This window comes from Chamaea fasciata, unplaced genomic scaffold, assembly GCF_029207755.1.
Source record: "Chamaea fasciata isolate MVZ Bird 193981 ecotype frontalis unplaced genomic scaffold, bChaFas1.0.hap1 SCAF_7, whole genome shotgun sequence".
In the NCBI taxonomy this organism is placed as follows: domain Eukaryota; kingdom Metazoa; phylum Chordata; class Aves; order Passeriformes; family Sylviidae; genus Chamaea; species Chamaea fasciata.
The window spans coordinates 41,461,602-41,483,452 of record NW_027094092.1 but is presented as its reverse complement, the minus strand read 5'-3'; the positions used below and the strand labels follow the sequence as shown (position 1 = coordinate 41,483,452).

At 41.3% G+C, this 21,851-nt stretch overlaps 1 protein-coding gene across 1 annotated transcript in view; it reads right to left on the bottom strand.

Annotated features, from left to right (window-relative positions):
* The window catches only part of NRXN3 (neurexin 3), a 980,761-nt gene that overhangs the window by 873,867 nt on the left and 85,043 nt on the right, over nt 1-21,851 (bottom strand). The window contains exon 3 of the mRNA XM_066188590.1: nt 464-481. Within this exon, the coding sequence (XP_066044687.1) occupies nt 464-481 (18 nt within the window). The remainder of the gene's footprint in view (nt 1-463; nt 482-21,851) is intronic.

The following is a 21,851-nucleotide window of genomic DNA, read 5'->3' as shown; positions in this document are numbered from 1 at the left end:
ACTGGTGTATAAAAATATAAAATGAAACAACAACAACAAACCCCTTTCTTAGTAGAACTGAAATTCAACATGTTATCAGTGGGAGTAGCAAATGGAGTAGACTGCAGTAGGAGAAAAAAAAATTACTAAACTAGATTTTTATGCCAGACTACACACAGATGTATCAGAAATAAATTGTATATAGTTGCAGTTTTCAATGCCAGGTTCAATTAGCAATACAAGCAACCATTCTTAATGTAATTTTCATTCAGAAAACATCCCTTTAACTGACCAACACAAAGTAGTCTCTGAAGAGGGAAGTTTGTGCCCTTTGCTACTAAGAAGGCCTTCTTTCAGCAAAGACTGTGCAATCCAGACCTCATGATGTCCAGCAGGAAGCACTTACCACGAGTCCTTACCACCACTGGAACTTACCACCACTCCTTTAAGAACAGCCTTTCAGCTCAGCAAAAGTAACACTTACCTGGAATATGATTGACATCTGTCGAGGTGTGTTCATGGCAAGCAGAAGGGAGAAAAGAAAGAGAAAGAAAGAGAAGAGAAAAAAAAGCCATTAGAGATGCACACAGCAACTCAGCATCCTTGCATGGAAATCAATTTCATGCAAAACCAGAAGTAATTAGGTTTGTTCGAAGGTCACCCGTCTGCATCCAAGCACGCCACCATGCAAGGGAGGAGGCACTGGCTCCCTCTCCACTGTGCATGTAAAAGTGAATCCACCATCATATCTGTCCGGAGAGAGAGTTCCTGGAATCAGATAGAACCAAGCCACATCAGTTCCTGTAAGAATATTAGTTAAAATATTCTATGTTTTTCACACACACAAATGCAAAAGAGAGAAACAAAAACCAACCTGCCTGCAGAAGGCTTCTATAGCACATAAATTCAAGCAAGTTCCCAGAAAAATAGAAAATAACCTGCTCCCCTTTATGAGGGGCCATGTGAATTTATGACCAGTAAGACATACAACAGAGACCCAAAGTCAGGAAGAGAGCTCATTTCTTTTCATTCTTTCTGCCCATCATTGCCCAAAATACATCCTTCATTGCAGACAGTAGTAGAGGTGGGGCAGAAGGAACGTGCCAGAGCTCTGCACATCCCACATATTCTCTTTCACAAGAAGCTAAATTCAGAAAAAGTATAATCCGGTACTTTTTCTCTCTGTGGCATAAGATCGCTTTTCATAAGTAAGTCCTTTAAAAAGGGAGGAGCAAGACTATGTAATTCATAGTACAGATAACAGAGAAGGCATATATTTGAATGTAGTGTCTGTTTTGGGCAGAGTCCACCAATCCCAAAGAAAGTACTTTTTTTTAAGTATGTTTTTTTTAAATGCTTCTCATAACTTTTTTAGCATCCCAAGTTTAGTCTTGCTCTGAATAGCTACACTTATCATAATACCAAGGAGAGTCCCCTGAAATCCCATAGGATTAGATTAATATTTTCCTTACAAGGCAGCTCTCAAAAAAAAAAAAAAAAAAAAAAAAAAAAAAAAAAAAAGAGTTGCTTGAGGAAACAGGGAGGCCAGGTCCGTAGAGGTCCATAGATAGCAGATAGCATCCTCCCCTGGAAACTCGTACCCTTGTCCAGGAGTTGGGCTGGTGGAGTTATCACCTCTCCAGCAAGGCTTCAAAGGGATACATTAATGATTTGGACTATGGATCCCAGACTACTTCTGCCACAAATCTAGGAGCATGACACACAGAGTGCATTGGTTTCACACTGAAGTCTAAGGCTATATTCTCCTTCTCCCAGTGTGCCCTCCAATTTCCATCGGCATTCCACCCTCCTGTCCAAACCCACTGTGTTCCTGTGAAATTGGTGTCACTTGTACTCCTGAGACACTGGCAGTTCAGTGATGAGTGGTTCCTGTGCATGCTGCTTTTTGCTTATGACTTTTTAATGGCTCCAAAACCATTTGAGGAAAATTCTCTGTAGAACATCATACATGTATCAAGCTGTCCTTTCCTAAGGAGTTAACAACCCAAATAAAACAATGCACGAAGAGGGGAGAGACTGTTGTATCAATTCATTTAAATTCCATAGCTTTTGCTAAACAAATATGGCAGATCTGATGTGGATTATTTGCTGCCTTTCCTCTTCTAGCCCATAATTGCATCTAAGAACAAGTGTCTTGGTTTGCAGGCCTGGAAGGACACTCAGCACTGAAAGTTTACCTGAAAGTAATTACTTTTAGGTAGGAAGAATAACAAGTGTCAGGTGCATGCAGTGAGGATGGAAAGCAAAAGAAGGTGATAGCAGGGGCAGAAGGAAGGAGCAGACCCATAAACACCAGTCCAGAATGTGAACATGATGACAAAGAATTTACAAGTCTACTGCTAGGAGCAGTCTTGAGTTGATGTGCGGCTTGGGAAAAATCAGTGGCAGTTAGAAGAGGTAGAAGTGATTACCACAAGGTACTGCAAATGTTTCTGATAATCCGGCATCCGCTTGAAGTTCTATTCTAAGCAGGTAAAAAGTTCTCTGCCCATATTGTCCTCTCAGCCTCTCTGCATGCCTGACAACGGAGCAGGCACTGCTGCAGTCCAGGCTACCAATGAGGGCCTGAAACAGCAGTCAGCCTCACCAGGGTGTTTCTGCTCCAGCAGGAAATCTGTGGGACGGTTGGGAAATAAAAACTATCAGCAGATAGAAAGGGCAAAGTAAAGAGCTAGCCACAGGTTAGAAAGGGATAAACACATTAAGCAAGTAAGAGAAGAGGCAGTGGGCTGTAACTGATACACTGCTTGAAATAATACTTATTTAACTGTGCGAGAATTAAACAGGTCATGAAGCTGTTAAAAAGGGAAACAATGAAGTGCTAAGAGCTAACATAAGCATCTCTAAAATTTAGTTTCTCATTGACAAATAACAGCAAGGGGATTTCTTTTTACCTGTCTTTTTTTTTTGTGCCAATGTCCCTTAGAGCAAGCATCCCCCACCCTGACTGATTTTACTCTTAAGCTTTTTTTGTTGTATCTTTTTTTTGCAAGTTTCCACCCAACACGATTTCTGTATACACTAGTTGCAGCACTAAAGTCACTGCATCTCTGTGACACTTTCACAGTAGTTACCTATATGGCAGCCCGGGTCTTTAGTGTTACTTCCCATACTAACTGTAGAAGGTGTTTCTTGTATTGCAGACACCCCCCCATGTGGTATCTACCGGCAAATGCTGATTTCCAAATGGTGAAAGTACTTTTTTTTAGTTTAAAACAACAAGAGAAAGCACTGCTTTCTTTCCAAAGACAAAAAAAAAACAAATTACATACAACCAGTCAGGCCTTTGCAAAAGACCCTACAATAAATACCACTGTGGCATGCAAGTGAAACCGCCATGCAAGTGGCAGAATCACATAGCACAAAATATTCTGGGTTAGAAGGGACCCACAGGTATCACGTCCAACTCCTGGCCCTGCACAGCACTATCCCCAAGAACCACACCATGTGCCTGAGAGTTTTGTCCAAACACTCCTTGAGGTCTGTCAGGCTTGGTGCTGTGACCGCTTTCCTGGGGAGCCTGTTCCAGTGCCCGAACACCACCTGGGTGAAAAAGCATTTTCTAATATGAAATGTAAGTCCCCATGGGAAACACCATCACACGTTTTCAGTGTGGATGTTACTCCACTTTGGCTCACAATTAAAACTGTGGTTGCATATATTGACAAAAGGGACCTCCCACACCTTATGGTTGGTGGGTCCGCAATTAGGAGACACCTAATGCCTCAAGGAAGGTAAATGAGGGAGATGGCATATGGCTAGTGAGACCAGATTTGGGGACCTGAGATCACTCTCCTTCAGACCCTGTCGTCTGAGGTGTTCTTTTCTCTTTATGTTTTTTCTGGTTTGTTTACAATAGGACTGTTTAAAACATGTCCCCACTCTCTTCCTCTTCCATTAGCGCTATCTTCCTCCACCTACATAGACCTCCTCCCTGCCACAGGGACTGAGGAGGTAGAGCGTTGCAATTAAAGAGGAAGCATGCAGAACCCACGGCCAACAAAAAAAATCAGTGACTGATGGGACTTACTGCTACGTAGATGGAGGTTTCTGCACTTCCTTCAGCTCAAAGCAGTTCAAACACAGAAAGGTCTGCCTCCCTCTTAACATAAGACAAGGCAGAGCTTGCTTTATCCTATACACAAGAGTCCATTTATTGCTCCTTTGTAAATGGCTGAGCCTCAAGCCAGTAGTGTTTGCTTTTGCTCTTTGATGATAATAGCTGTGTTGAAAGAGGGATCAGCAGGGCTGCTGCCTTTGTCTGGTGCAGCCCCAGCCAACTATCTGGGTGGGGTGGAATGGAAGGAGGAGGATGAAGGGGAGCAGGGGGAACAAAGCAAATGTTATTATAGCTCAGATCATTTCCAGGCCTGTACAGGAAACATCTGAGGTATTTTTCACACTAACGTTTTTAACACGATGTTTAGCAAAAAAGGGAAGGCATCATGACAGCACATTTCTTTCTCCAGCTGGAAGACAAGGACAATACAAACTTTCTGAAGGCATAAGCCCTACCAATACTCATCACCCTGACTTGAAGAGACCTACTTTCATTTCTGTCTCTCCAATCCATTCAATCTTGGCCCCTGCTTTGATGTGCTGTGGACACCTGTCTTCTGCCAGCTAAACGGTGAGCTACTGACTGAATTCACAAGTCACAAACAAGCTGGCAGGCAGAAGCATCCTAGGCTAAGTGGAAATAAGCACCTAGAAGTGAACAGCACTAAAGTTCTCCAGCATCGCCCTTGCAGCATTCTCTTGTTACTCTCACTCTGAGCAGCAGCGTAGGGAGAGGACTGAGGAGCAGACAGAAACTGGAGAGAGAAGGAGGGCAAAAGCCATTAAACTTGAAGGCATTTTTTGTCAAAGGAAACCCACTCCCAAATGAGAGGAACTCCAGCTTTCAGACAAAAATTACCATATTCTGAAGATTATTCAGATATTGACAACTAAAATAGCTTTTCTAAAGTAGATCTGGTTCCCATCATTCTGCACATACAGAAAATGGATATGGGTAGAATTTCACTGACAGAAGCACGACTGGTTGGGAACTCAGGCACTTAATTTGACATATTTTAAATATATATATATATATATATATAAACTGTTTAGACCATAGATTGATGCATCTATGGCAGTCAGTGAAATTATTCAAAAGATACATGTTGAGACAGCCTGAACCTCTGAAGTTGGTAGTAAGAGATGCTGGTGACTCAGAACTGGGTGATTACCTCTTAACTGAGTTCTGATAGAACACTTTAACAATATGAAGAGCTGCATTTGGATTCAGCTAAAAACACCTCAAACTGGCAAAAACAAATTCTTCACTAATTTGATACTTCATCAAACAAAGTGTTAATTTCACATGCTGATTTGGCAAGTGGTCTCATTCTACTCTAATCTTGTCTGTTAAGGCACAGATAAACACATGGTCCTACTTCATCTCCTACAGACTCTTCTTCTTTCTCTTCAGTACACACTGGTTCAAAACCATCAGGGAGGGTCACAGCAACTCAAAAACAGATAGCATTTCCATTGTATTAACACCTTATAACAACAATTTGCTTGGGTAAAGATGGGCTCACTAATGAGATCAACTCCAAGCATTAGCACATCCCTGAATACACTGCTCACACTGTATTCAAGGTGCAGACACTTGGAAGATTGTTGTATTTACGGTTAACTAAGTTAAAATCTTGGCTCCATTGAATCCATAAAATACTTCTGATTACTTTAAGAGTGTCACAATTTTCACCCTTCATATTTACTTAACATCTTTTGTTTTACAGTGGTAGTAGGATGCATCCCTGGTGTCCTTCCAATGATTCCAACGGGATTAATTTGCTAAATACTTAATTTGCTAAATGTTTAGGACAGTGAAACAAATCCAAGACCACTCTAGCCTATGATGTCGATCACAGAGCAACACGCTGGGATCATAAAGAACTTCACAGTACTAGCAGGTGTAGGCCTTATTGTCACACTGCAGAAGAATAGGACCCTGTAATTTGTGTTAATGGAGTGTTGAACACTTCTGATTTTATTCAGTGGAGATAAGTGGTGACACATACACAAACAAGTTCATTACAATCAATTACATTTCTCTGTGTTCTTTGTCCTATGGGATCTCTTCGGCTGCCAGCCTCTTGGGAATAGTATTCACTTGATACATTGCATAGAATTGCATACATTTGTGATACTGTGCCTTTGCACAGCTAATACTTGGGATCCCAAAGCACTTATTAGCTGTGAATATAGGACCCATTCATTCAGTACTGAAAAGCAGCCAGCTCTGAAGTGAAAGAGACAGATGTTTAACAGCTTATAGGAACACCATACAGCAGTTTTGCATGTCAGAGTCAGAACAAGAATTACTTAAAGAGGCAGAATGAAACTTCGCTGATTCTACTAAAAGTGCTGTGTGATTTTAAAGCACTCATGATTTAAATGAAGGGATTTGATTTCAAAACTTATCTGATTTCACATCTTATCTGAATTACAGTGATTTGAGGCCACCAATTCTTTTCTCAGTACTGCGCACATTAATGTTGTGGGCAGCCTAACCCCCTCCATGGGGTCAAATGTGAGGTCAACTGACCTATGCCCGAGTACATCACCTTCTAAAGCATAGGAAATTTGAGAGGATCCTTTATCTACTAAGCAAAATGGATCCTTTACCTTAAGGGACCAAGCTTTGTCCTCTCAGGGAACCAAGATACTAGGGCAGAGTGTGTGCTCGAGCTAGCTGGGGAGACATTTTCAAACCACTATGGTTTTATTACTGTCGTGTGGCCATATAGAAAAGGGTTTTCATATCAACATGGTATGGATTGATTAAGCTTTTAGAAGCCAATGCACAGAGTTACTTGGCTCCAGTAAGAAAAAAAAAGTCTCAGAGAAACGAATTCCTAATAATCCCTCTGATTAACTCTGTATCATTACTATTTTTAGACAAAGTTGCTTGCTGATTTCACAGCTTTCAGTGAAAGCACCATCCTCTCCCACACATCCTAACAAATATGCTCATGTACATTCCTCAGGGCCCTGGCTACATAGCTGGGGGAAAAGTGAATAGTTCTGTAGCCCACTACTAGCAAAAGTCCAACTGGAATTTAATTACTCAGTGCCCTCCAAACAATCTGCTGATCTTTACTTAAGCTGCCTAGATACAGAGCACTCCAGGAGGAAACTTCTTTATGTTTCATCCTAGGTGTCTGGGCACTGGACAAAATAAAGGATTTGCTCCCTGCTATTTTGCACAACACCCTCATGCATCTACATTCAGCCAGTTATGTTCCCAGTCTTGTGGGGAATACAAAGATACATAACTGTATAACTTCTGAAGGGTATATGCAAGCAGAAAAAAAAAGTGTCCTTCATATTCACCATAGACAGAACATCTACCTATGAAACTTAAGATTTCTATCTAGAAACTTATGATGATGAAAGAGACATTTTGGCTTAATGTCAGAAAAGTTTGGTAGGAAGAGGGTAGTGAGGCTCTGGACTACTTTGGCCACCAAGAGCTTGCCAAAAGCATTGAAGACTATAAGGAAAAGACTAGACAAGTATTTCTCATTAATTTTTCAGATTCACCTGATCTTGTCTCAGAAAGACTAGTTGGCCTTTGTGACCTTTTCCAATCTCATTTTCTATGATTTTATTATTCTATTTCAAAACATGCTCTACCCAGACAATCCCATCAGTAGCATCTGCCAGGCATCATAAGCCAGCAGCTTCAATAATGGAGCAGGGCAGATACCAAAGTCAAGCCTCTGACAGCAGCCATGCACAGGTACTCAGGGAGGAGTTGAAGGAACCAAGACAAGTCACAGTACCATTCTCAACAACTTCCAGCAATGAGACTGGTGGAGGCTGCATCATGATCAAAATGCTGATCACTCCTTGACGGACTTCTCCCTCCTTGAATTTGTCAGCTCTCTTCTGGAACCAGAATTGTTGTGGTGTGAAACTGGTTTTCTTTCTTCATTTAAAACCTGCAACTGGGCGTCCCCAAACTGCTGCTTTATAAAGTGCATGAATAAGAATTCTCTATTCAGCACCACCACAGCATTCCAGAATATAAATATTGACTTCACCTCCTGGTTTAGTCACTTCTTTTCCAAACTGAAGAGTGCTGGTCCATCAACACCCTCTGCAGAGGCAGCTGTACTTTACCTATAGTGAAAAGGCATCAAAGTTATCTACCTCAAGACCAGCTTTGAAGTTTATCCTGGAGTTAGTTGTACTAGGCCAGTTGTATAATTAGTATATTTTAGCACAGGTCTAAACCCATTGAAAGTCCTTCCCTCTCCTAAGTACCAATTTGACCAAAACTCCCACGAGAACAAAGCTATTATCCTCAATCAGAAACACAGACTGACAAGTTTATGAGTTAGAAATGCAGACTGCATTTGAACAAATCAGACTAAGATCACCCTACTGCTCCGGAAGTCCTTGTACCTCACCAGAGGCTGGTGCAGATCCAGGCCCCTACTTCTCTTTCTGTTTAGCAGTACCATGACTGCAGTCCTATAAAGGAGCATTTTTCTGCTTTAAAATTCACTTGAAATGCTTGGGCCAAGAACAAGCTATAGCCTCTGCATTCAGAGAACAAAGTATGTTACAGAATGACATGGACATTCTTGATGGCATGTGCCCAAGTCAGGCACACACAGTACACTACCATTTGTCATTCAATGTTCCATGCAAACAGCAAAAGTCGCCGTATGGCTCATTGTGTTACATATCGGAAATCACAAGGATTTTCCACCTGAGTGACCACTCACAGGGACGGAAAAAAAAAGGGACTAAACTACTTTCCAGTCTTTAGCCGCAATATTTGGGACCACAATTTGTAAGGCATTAGTGTATTAGCAACAGTGGCATGGTCACATAGAAAGTTGTTTTTGAATTTTCTTAGAGGAAGATTATTTCTCTTTACTTCGCAGCTTGGATGAAACAAGAACATATGGCCTTCTAAAAGCATACAGGCGTACTTCTACGTCACACTTCTATATCATTACCTAGGTATCTCTGTATCTGCTTCCTCGCACACACTTATGGCTGGAAACTCCTATCCTCACTCAGATTTCCGTTCATGGTGAAAAGTCTGACACACTTTGAAAAGCCTTTCAAAAACTATTTGCAACATTCCCATGGGCAGTTGCTTCCTCATGTTTTAAATACAATTGAAACTATCTTCCCATTACAAGCAAAATTTTCTCTTGACTTTAACACGAACAAAATCAATTAACGTGACATTTCAGTGGCTGCATCATGTCATAGCAAGAGTTATTCATGTAAGCTGGAGGTGACACACAAGAGATCTTAGGGACACTTAGAAGTCAGTTTCTTTCCAATGGTCTTGTTTTAATTGATTTAGGTATCAGGAAAGGATAGCAAAAGGATGAATGCCCCTAAATTAAATGCCTGCCCCACCAGGAATGCCTTCCCTGGATTCACCAACATAGCTACTTCTTCTCTGACCTCTCGGATCCAGCAAAGGCATTACTGCTAGAAGGTTATCAGAACATAAAGACAACCAAGAGCTTAATGATGCAGATGCAAAACAGTGGACTTTCCTAAGATGACCACCATGAAAATTAACCTATTTTTGAGCAGTCTTATAAACTTCCACTAAAAAGTGAACTTGCCATATGATCCAAGAAGCTAAAACTAATTTCATTGCTGGCAGTCTGCAATCTGTTCGAAGCAGTGAAACCAGGCCCATGGTGTTTCACCCTTGTCCACATCACCTGCAAGGCTGACACAGAGACTGGAAACCCAGGCATTACCCATCATATACCAGAGAAGGAGAGTACCTCTCCTCCTGTTGAGAAAGAACCTGCACCCATGCTAAGGATTTTCATCTTTGTCCTGTTCTCAAAACATCACCATGACAGCTACAAAAGGCATTTACTACTGCCAAATCCATTGCAAATTGCGCTGCCTCTATTCCATTTTTATCATCTAAAAAATGACAGATGGAAATGAACTTTGGGCATATTTCCTATGACATATACATCAATGAGAATATTCAATAAATAGTAACACAAAGAACAGAAAAAGGAGTTAACCCAAGGAGATTTGGCGGGGGGGGGGGGGGGGGAATTATGAGTAAGCAGAGAAAGGTTTGTTAAGCCTATGAAACGGCCCAAGTTACAATCTATTTGCTGTACCCAGTCTTGGAATTAATACAACAAATCCCTTGATATGTCTGACAGAGTTATTAGAGGATGTTAATATTCCTCTCAGAGCAATCTGAAGAGGTGGAGCTGGAGCCACAGAATGCTGTGCCTAGCCTAGTCAAGCAAGGGTGGAGAGAGAAGAAGGGGATCCCTTCTTCAAACACACCTGACTCTCACTGTCAGCATTGCTTATTCTTGTCCAGCCTACTCTGGAAAGTGTTAGAAGCTGTAGAACAAAAGGCAAAGCTACACAGAGGAAATCTCCCCATCCCCACTTCTCATTTTTACATGAGGCAGGAAGAGAGACACTGTGCCACTGGTTTGAGCCCTGGGATGCCTGAGCCCTTCCCTACTCACGACAGGCTGGGGTGTCAGGTCGTAGAAAGGAGGACATCCTGTATCACTGGTTCCAGAGGACACCACCTGAGTTCTGAGGAAGCAGCTCATGCAGGCTTGGAGGGCAAGGAATATTCAATTACCTAGTTACACCTGGCACTTATTAGTGCCATGTGCCAACACTCTTCGTGCTGCATCACAGCATTCCAAGGCACAAATGCCATATTACATCCATCTGCAAGATTTCCCAGAAAAATCATGAGATTACATGTTCTGCATTAAAAGGGAACTCTAGCAGCCTTCACCCAGTAGCCCAGTTATTGTATTGTCAGTATCATGGTACCTCTTTGTTGGAAGGTCTAAGTAGATGTATTACCACTTCACCACTGAATCCAGATCACGTAATGTTACACACCTTGCCAATATTCCTGAGAATTTAAATCTGTTCTTGAAAAACAGAGTGAGGTGGGGGGATAAAACTCCTACTTTTTTTATCAATACTGATTATAACTAACACAGAATAATATCTAGGTTTATTACAGGATTTAGATAGCATTAATTTGGAACTCAGTTCTGTATTGGGAGCTTTGCAGAAAATACCATATTCAAGGAGTTAGTGAACTTGACCAGACCTTGTCTGTTGTGTTGACCTTGTACTTGGGGCTACAGAATCCCACACAACAGCAGTAGCACTCACTGCAAAAGCCCACTGGAGTGCCCTGTGCCAACCTGTGCTATGGGATGTTATAAAAGATATCATACCCTAACCCATCAGGAAAAGATAAGTGATTCTGTTTGCTGCACAAAATAAAAGGCACTACAGCATGGGGAGGAGGAAAATCCATTCAAGGTGGATGATCTCCAAGATCCATGAGCATGAAAGCAAGACTCCAAGCCTCTAAAGCGACAAAGAATTTACTCACTATCTATATTCTTCTTTTAATTATATCTAATTACAATGTCTATTTTATTACATCATTTGGTTTTGAGCCTTCTTATTTAGATCCAGAAAAATCCCTGCACACTATTTCTCCCCAGCACTAAGGGAGAGACTCCTCAAAAAAGGCTGGCACAGTTCTGGTAAGCCACCTGGTGCCATCAGGTGCTAAGATTTGTGCTTCAGTGGGTCTCTTCACCAAGGAATCACTCACAGTCTTCTCTTTTAAACACTCATCTCCCTAAACTGTCTACTGATCTGAAAATAAAGACCATTGTCTTGAAATTTACTTGCTATCTATAATGTGCTAAGCATGCCTCTGGATTTGATGTAAGTATCAACTACTGATTCACTCCCTCCAGTTGCAGTTAGGATGGAGTTCCAGTGTGCCTGAAAAGTGAGAACTCTATTTATTACACATAAAAATATATAGTGCATACTCCTCCAATGTACAAAAATCATCCTAAATACAGCAATGAGTAATCAGAAGAAATGCATCTTCTGTTCCTCTCCTTTCTACACTTACATATAATTTTTAGAGTATGTGTTAATGGGTTTTATATTCCATGTTATTGCTGTATTTGCTGCTGCAATATATATATTTAAATTAAACACAAGTCATCAGGAGGTTCTACTGGAAGCATTTGCCTTGTTTATTGTTGAAAGGCACTGCTCGGAAAAGAGTAACTGCTGACTTCAGTAAATGTGAAACATAATGACGGGAAACAGCTGCATTCTGCATCTTTCAAAATGCTAAATTTTCTTGTGTGATTGTCTAAATGTAGACCTGCAGCCTGCAGCAGAATCTATGCAGATGCAGGCCCAAGTGCATAATCACAGGACCTCACACCCACTGAATTCAGCAGATGTCTCTCTTCATTGAATGGACTAGGCCCAGGCCCCTAAAATTAACAGCTTTCAAATGCAGGAAAAAAACTGGTTTGTTTTTCCTTTCGATTAATGTGTCAACATAATACAAATAAGCTCATATCCAGAAAAATAGAAAACAGAGAGGCTGTAGGAAAAAGGTGTACATCTTTTTGGTACTGAAAAAAATAATGGTTAAAAATCTCTACTCTTTTTAAATCTGTCAAAAAGAGTGTATGCAATAAACAGCTTCCATGCAAATTATCTCTGATTTGATACAAAAGATCAAAGTATGAAGCCCCCCCAAACCATCAGTTCAAGTCCACTGTAAGTCAGTAAAGATTCAGTCATTTCCAGCTAGCAGTCTTTCCATAACCTAAGTGGAAACAGATGAATAGACCCCTCAATTCATCTCCTGGCTGATTTCCAAACCCAGAAAATCCACCATCAATAACTGGCTTCCAAGAGTACATAAATGTGTTGAGCACTGTATAAACTGTGAAAGCAAAACCCCCCTTCCCACCAAGAAGACTGCCAAACACAGTGTCAAACACTGATACCTCATCTGGGTCTCAAGCACAGAAAGAATACAATTTAGTCTCTTATTTTTAAATGCCATCACTTTGCAGAAAATTTCCACCAGATCCTTGTTACATGAGTAAAAGCCAGTACCTCTCCTCCAGGAAGTTATTACTCACCAGCCAGGATCCAACTCTGTGTTCATGAACTAAAAGCATGGAAAAGGAAGGTGTTAGAATCTGCAGCATACATCAGGCTGTTCCAGTTTGTACCTCCACGTCTGATGAGGTCAAAGAGAGCTACAGACCCTTTTTATTCCTTGAGCAATTTGGGGTTTGTAACTGCAGCATGAACCAGGGAAAGCCATTCAGCTTACTCTGATTACATCTTACAGAGCCTCATTCACTACCAGGTGAGTAATCAGTCCCACACTTAAAGAGCTAATAAAAACTTTCTTCACTAGGAAGACATTGCCCTGAAATAAAACAATAGCAATTAAGGAACAAAGATGCAATTCATCTTTGGACTTCAGTGATAGTCAGAAGCACTGTTGCTGAGGGATTTGGAAGAGGGATGGTACCTTCTTTTCTATGTTTTCTAATTACTAAAAGGGTAATATCTCTTCTTCAGGAATATGTCAGTAGGGATCCCACTAGAAATTGCTGGAAAGCAGTAGCCTTCCAGGATGGTAGGAGAAAGTATTTTAGCTACATCAAGGAGTGATTGGAGGACAGTATTCCTGAAATGGTATCTGACCTAGCTGGGTTTTCAAAGAAACAATGTTTAACAAGATTAAAAATTTTGATTATTCAGTATTGTCACCTCACAACATGATGCAGAAACAGGTACTAACATGGGCTTTTGAGTTCACAGAATTACAAAGTAGTTGAGGTTTGGAGGGACACACACTGATGACCATCTCTTCTGACTGCCCAACTCCCCTAGGTCAAAGTAGACCAAATTGCTCAGGATTTTAACTACTCAGGTTTTTACTGTATTACAACATGGAAGACCTTGCAACAGCTAGTGAAGTGAGCCTGGATATGCAAAACAGGACAGACATATAAAGAGAGTTGATAAATCTGGTATGCATTCATATTAAAACGGAAGAAGGAAAGAGGAGTGGAAGTAGCATTTAGACATCTAGACCAGTCTGACAATCCAAACACTGTCATTTGGTGAAAGATGATCAGGTAAGTCTTTGCCTGGTACCACCTAACCCTGGATATCAGGCAGCACACATAGGGAAGTAATAGAAAACTACACAGTTACAAAATTAGAGCAATGGAAACCTAGCACAGGCAGCGCCTTGAGAAGCAGATGAAGCACTTGCTATCTTCCCTTGTAACAAGTCAGTCATGGAATATTTCTATTAGCAAAATGTGCAGAAAGAGATTTATAAGGACTATTTTTCAGCAGCCACCAGCTGCTGGGTATCAAAAGTCCGGAGAGGAAGCTTGCCAGCTTGGAGGTATAGAACAACAAGATTAATATTTGATCCAGATCCTGATGATTTCCCAGTGAGAGAACAATTGAGTGCATCTTCCTGGCTGTGTATATCATGTAGCATTTTATGGACATCTTGCTTATCAGCTACAACAGAATCCTATAAAAGAAGCAGAAACACTGTGTAGACCAGCCCTGACTACTTCCTAATCCAGGACATTACTGTAGCTTCATCTCCTTCCTGAGCACTCCACTCACCACTGCAGATAGCTCAAGTGGCTATCTGTGCCTTACAGTGATATTGCCCTGAATAGTCATGACCATTGTCGCTGCAGTGAGGACAATAAGGAGTATTCTTTTTCTCCAGGATTAGCCATAAGACTTTGAGGTAAAAACATACAATCCCATTGCTTTATGGTGCCTGGACAGAATATATTAACCTTGATCATGTTCTAGAAGGCCAGAGGTGAACTCTAACAAACAGCGTCAGTTCTGCACACCATCATTTGAGAAGCACCAATTCTTTCTCACCAGCGTAATACCACTTAAACCCTAAAGAAAAAGAAGCTATCCCAGAGGAGGATATTGCCTATCAGCCATAATGTCCATGAACTTAATTGATTTTAATGAGTGAAAGAGAAACTGTTGTACCTTCTATTTACCAGGGAAGTGGAATGCTCTTCTACTCCAGATGCTGAATGCTTGATGAACCCTTTACAATAACATGAAGAGTAAGGTTAAAAAAAAAAAATAGGCCTTGTATTAGGAACACTGAGGTCAACAGGATAACTCCAAGGTATATCCCACATACTGGGTAATGGTACAGAAGAACTGTCTTGAGCCAGTCTTAAGCTTGGTGAGGTCATAGAATAATGACCCACTTCACTAGTCTGTCCCTCAGACAGAAGACAATACTTATGCATCTGCTGGGTTTGTTCAACCTCCCTTATTATTTGGCATAATGGAGCATGAGCAAAAGCCACTTCTTCACTCCTACATAGTCTCTTGAATGACTCACAAAGAAAGCAACACCCACTTCTATTGGGGCAAGCTTTCTTAGGAGTGACACCCTGAAAAATAACGGGGAAAAGGATATAAAAGATTAAACTGGTCAAGTCGCTACAGCCATATTGAATTTACAAAAGAGGATGAGTCTGTCTCCAAAGCTTTATTCACTAAACTCTGGAAGTACTCCTAATCACCACTGCAAATTTGCAAGTGTATAATGTGTGTGGGCTATATTATCAGGGAAGAAGACAACCCTTATCCTCCAATACCTCACTGAACTTCAGGTTGGGGAGAAAGTTAAATCTATTGACCTGAGAATTGCATTCACTGCAATTCAATGATAAAATGCAAAACCCTAGAAAGGACAAGTCAGGCCTTCTGATATTTCAGAGCATTCAGTCCTGTTATGAATTACAGCTATGAAGTCTCAAGCGAGCACGGCTTTCTCACTAGATTTTACTCTTCACAGTCTTTCCTGATACCAGTAGAGAAAGACATTTTCCATTGTCTCAAATGCAATGAACACCACCTTCTTACTGCCTCCAGACCACTCAGTGCACAGTGTCATGGCATAGAGTGTATCATTGGTTTGCTGGATACTGGCCAACTTGAGGCTATTTCTGTCCAGGTCTGATGCAGGACCTTTGCAATCATATTAGAAAATACAGGACTTGGCTCCACTTCCAATGATGATCAAGACAGCCTTGGTGCTGCTGTGTCCAGCCTTTGAGTGACATCAACCCTGGCTGTTTTCTGCCTGCTGTAGTTTCCACAGCAGTCTTTGCTTTCCTGTCTGCTACAGCATGCACTGAATGAAGCCACCTCATTTGGGAGCAGGAGGCCAGAGCTTGTCTCCAACAGGACCTTCAAAAACTGCTCCAGCAGATGGAGCTTTTAACTCATATCTTGCAATTTACACAGTTTTGTGGAAAATGACAAGTTGGGCATCTGCTCTTTTCTGAAATTCCCACACACACAAGAGATGCCTGTTGTGTTCATCCCCTATAATGATTAACCCTGGAAAATATACAACTCTTAAAACTGGCAGGGCTTTGAATCCAGAGAGGTCAGGAGGAGTCAGTTCAGACAGATGGTCTAGGAGATGAGAGAGATGAGTACTTTCTCAGAAATTAGTTTAGTTTGAGTACATTAGCAATGTTCTATTATCTAGTTCTCTGTCCTAAGGCCTGGAGAGAAATGAAAGGAGGTCATACCACCTTTACATCATCCTATTAAAGGAAAGGGAGACCCAAAGTCCCTACATCTCTTCTAATTTCATTTATGAGGAATGCGTAGGCCAAATAGGATCCATACTGACATCTGCAGACCTAGAAGACTTCACTCCTTAGAGCCAAGAGCAGAGAAATGAAGAAAAAAAAAAAAAAAGAAGACTGTTGTAGGAAAAAAAGAGATTGATGCATCGCTGCATTACGCGGCAAGGTTCTTGGAATGCATTTGACAAGGGCTAGGTGTGGGGAAGGATTTGACAGGGAAAGGTGTTAACAGTCTCTAGTATCAGGTGGCAGATTTCAGCAAGGGAATCAGATATCAAAAGGAGGGAGATTTACATGACGTTCATGGAAGAGATCCTCAAAGATGTGGACATTTCACCTAGCTGAAGACAAATACTAGAATGCAAATGTGGAAGCACAGCTTTCCCTTCCAACTGAGTGTCCTGAAAGCTGATCAGTTTTCCATGCTTGGACAGCTTTCCCTCTACAACCACACAGCAGGACTGGGTTTTCCCTTGCTGACTCACTTTTTCTCCAGTCGCAAAGCCCAACCCCCAGCCTCCCATAGCTTTGCCTCAGAAAGACATCTTTGCCTCCCAGAGCCAGTATGCAAAAGCCGGCCTGGCCAGTCACAACCAGGAGGCTCTTCCCCTACTAGCCATAATCATCTTGACAGTTCTGCTTTCTCCTCACATCATCTGTCGTCTCTCTCACTGCACCTCTCCTCCCTGAAATCAGCCTCCTCCATCTACCACTTTAGGGTTGGGGGCAAGAAGAACAACAATCGGTGCCAAAGTCAGAGCATGTACTCCTTCCTTCCTTTTCCCACTAGAGTGATAAGGCAAACAGAGCCAGGGTGAAGCCTGGATGGAACAATCAGGCTGGAGGAAAAGCTGTGAAAAGCAGCAGTACCATAAGCTGCTTATGCAAAATCACCTCATACTTCTGCTCTGAGAAAGGAACAGCTGGAGTGTTGATGTTTAGGTGTGATTTGGCTTAGAAAAGACTGCCAGAAAGATTTAAGGAAAAGATCCACATAGTCACAGGTCTGCACATCACTCTCCAAGCATTCATCATGGAGATAATAGCTCTACAAATACTGGCCACTCGCTTTTGTGTGAGTATCTTAGGATCCAGTCTGACAGCGCTACCAACAAATGTCACTCCTGATCTTGGGATTGCCTGTTACTTTAGATCTGTTTCCTTCTGGCCTAGTTCTGATGATGAGTTTTATTACAGACATAAATGAATTCCACTGATGTGGTTCTTCACAGCACCAACAATTAAATTGTTGTGCACTGCACTAAAATAATTCATACATAGTGCTTACAGCTTCAAATAATTTAATTTAAACAGCTTCCATAATAAATGCCAATCAGAACTGTTAGTTACCCTGAGCGGAAGAGTCCTACTTATACTCCTGTATGCTGTGCAGTAAAATAGAGTATCTGCTGGAGGACAGCATGGTTAAATGCAGTTTATCACAATTACGTAGAAAATAAGAGAGCATTTTTGGGCTAAAGAGCATCTACTCATGTTTTCTCATTAAGTTATTGTTTCCAACACAAGCACAATGTCATCATGCCCCATCTGCCACCATCTTCATTTCACACTAAACTCACTGCTCACTTGGGTAACTGTTCTTTGCCAGGCAACTTTGTTTTCAAGGGTAACATTAGAAATGGGGCATACTGGAACCATTTTTAGTGTCTAAAGAAGAGATTTTTGGGTAACAAGCACGGAAAAAAGAACTCCTACTAAATTTTTTTAAGCCACTCAAACAGAGTAAAGCTACTAAAAGGAAAGGTCTTTTCAGGAATCCATTTTTCCATGGGACTTTCCCTCTGCTCATGTCTTGGACAGGTGTACTCTTTGCTGGGTAAAAAACCAGATGGGCAAGCCCCAAGAGTGGGGGTGAATGGAGTTACATCCAGCCAGTGGCCAGTCACAAGTGGGGTCCACCAAGCTCTGTACTGGGACCGGTTCTGTTAAGTATCTTTATCAACAATCTGGATGAGGGGATCAAGGGCAGCCTTACTGTGCAGAAGACACTAAGGTCAGTGGGAGTGTTGATCTGCTAGACAGCAGGAAGGATCTGCAGGGGAATCTGGACAGGGTGGATTGGTGGGCTGAGGCCAATGGTACAAGGTTCAACAAGGCCAAGTATCAGGTCCTGCACTTGGGTCACAACAACCTCATTCATCACTGCAGGCTGGAGGAAGAGTGATTGGAAAGCAGCCCAGAGGAACAGGACCTGGGTATGCTGGTCAACAGCAGCTGAACATGAGCCAGTGTTAGCCCAGGTGGTCAAGAAGGCCAGTGGCATCATGGCTTGCGTCAGAAACAGCGTGGCCAGCAGGACCAGGGCAGTGATCGTCCCCCTGTACTCAACACAGCTGAGGCCACAACTCAAGTCCTGTGTTCGGGTCTGGGCCACTCATTTCAAGAAAGACATTGAGGTGCTGAAGCATGTCCAGAGAACAGACCTAGGGAAGGGTCTGGAGAATAAGTCTTAGGAGAAGCAGCTGAGGGAGCTGGGGAAGAAAAAAAGCCTGTAGAAGAGGAAGCTCAGGTGAGACCTTATCCCTCTCTCCTACTACCTGAAAGTAGATTTGGCCTAGGGGAGGATTGGCCTCTCCTCTCAAGTAAGAATTGATAGGATGAGTCTCAAGCTGTGCCAGAGGATGTTCAGGTTGGACATTAGGAAAAACTTGTTTACAGAAAGGGTTGCCAAGCACTGGAACAGGCTGCCCAGGAAAGTAGTTGAGTCACCATCACTTGGAGGTACTTAAAAAAATGAGTAGATGTAGCACTTAGTGGTAGGCTAATGGTTGGACTTGATGATTGTAGATGTCATTTACAACCTAAATGATTCTATGAAAATAACCAACAAACCAAAAAAGTCAAACGGAAAATTCTTCTATCTTCTATACAACCAGTTCTACTCAGCTGGAAGTTCAGCACAACAGAGTCCTGCCTTCGGTGGTTCACTGGAGCCACTCCACTCTGGAACAAAGTTTCCAGTAAAACTTACTGTTTCTATGGACAATGAAGGCTGGACAGAAACAGTAGGTTACAGGAGAGCTTAACCTTTGCAGGTTTGAAGAAATCCAGAAGGGACGGGAAATGTAAAAACACAGTATTGCCTTCCATCCAAGGGTATGTTCAGTAAAATATTCAAATATTTGAAATTAGTCTTCCATTTTGGTATTTTAAGTGAAATCATAAACTTTTCTCTACTGGAAACATTTAGAGGAACTGGATCCTGTCTTGAAAATTTGTATTGGAGCACACATAAACCACAGAGAGGCAAAACCAGCTAAAACTTCTATTGCAACAAGTCTCTTTTTCCTCATTACTAACTCTAAAAAAACACTGAACAGGGGAATCCATAAAGCATAGCCCAAGCAGTGCTGCCTACTGGCATGAGGCACAGAACAAGCTGGTTCAAGGTGGTTTCAGCTGATAAAGTTATGCGACAACAGCCCAAAGACAGAACTTCTTGGTTATGGACAATCCAATCCACTAAAAAGAGGCATTTCTTTGAATTTCAACTGAAATTTTACAAGAATCCCTAAAATCCAATGCTCTGGTTTTAGCTTTGCATTCAACGTAAACCACAGTATTTTGTGGCTTTTCTAGCGCACTTGGATAAAACTAGATAAAATACTACATTGTTTAATACTTAGGATTTAGCATTCTGGATTCCAACTTCACTTCAGGCAGCTTCTGACTTGATACCCTTCAGTAATTCTCATTCTGCTTGCCTCTCAGTTTTGCCATCAGTAAAATGGAGATAGCGTGCATTCCACAGTGCAGTAGAGTGATGTGAAGGCTGACTGATTTATCAGTAGTTGTGAGATGCTTAGGAATACTCTGATGAAATGTGCCACATGTATGCACAATTTATTATTAACCTGACAGCGTTTTAGCTCTTTTACTTTCCTGCCTTGCACACAATTCAAGCGCAGGATGCCTGAAGCACATTTGAATGGATGCCATGTGGCATTTTCATTGTAGCAGGTACTACCATTTAATTCTGAAATTCACAACTTTAACATCACATTTAAGTAGGATTTTTGCAATTAATTTTCCTTCTTCACTCAGTTTTAAAAGAAGAACATTTGATTGGTCTTGGTTTCAGTTCAATATCAGATCATTAAAATTATTAAAGACAAACACAGGCAAGGAAAGAATCTCATAGAAGAATGTGCTCTTTGGTCCAAATCTTCAGAGGTGAAAAAGGACAGAACTAAATACAATAATACAAGGTAAATACAACAAATACAAAGTTAAATGATCAAAAGTACTATTCTGAATTACAGATCAGTCACAAGGCTTCAAGGTGCCTGAATCACTTTTCAAAATGGGACTTAAAAGTAACTTTTTTAACTGAAAAGATCAACGAATCTAAGTAGATTTGTGTTTAGTTCTTAATTAAGGACATCTTTCATCAGATGAATGAAAGCTTTTCTTCTATAAAGAGTACCTATTGTATGAAGTTAATTTTAAATTGAGTACTATTTATGGGACCAGATGTGCAAGAAAACATTTTATACAATGATCCTTATATTTGATACTTTTACTACAGAACAGCGCTTGAGGACACAGTATCTGCATGTTAAAATAATCTACATGCCCACATTGCAGCAGAGCTGTGCACAAGGAAAAAACAGCTGGGCAACTGTAAGGATAGAAACTAAACCAGATGTAATCTACATCTTTGTTTCACTCCCAGACCTGAAAAGGGGCTTAAATTGTTTTAGTCAACTTTCCAACAACAACATTTTGTCAATTAACTAGGAGGAAACTTAAGCTATTTCAGCTCTGGAAGAAAACCAGCGGAGACTGTTACAAATGCCCCAAAAAATAGCGTGATAGAGATTCATAGATTTTTAAGACCAGAGGGAGCACTAAACAGACCGACAATATAGCAGTGACCTCCACTCTAAGTGGTAGCAAGGCTATAATTAAATACCACTGACAAATGAGTTCTGAAATCACAGCCAATTGTTCTCCCGGGATAGAGGATCTGTTACTTAGTACTTCGGTTTAGCTATCTTTTGCCTAAGGCAAACTGGGAGTCACCACACTGGCAGCAGCAATGACAAGGATAATATCCCAGAGCTCAAGATTGACTGTCATGCCATACTGGTGCAGATCCCAAGTGATTTTCATAGGTAGAGCCTTGCTTACGCAGCCCAAATTTCAGCTTGGGCTGTCGGCATTTCAAAGAGCATTTTGCGCACAGAGAGGTATTTGTTATGCTCTTCTTTGGGAATGCCTGCTGCCCAGTCCTTAGGTCCAGCTACATTG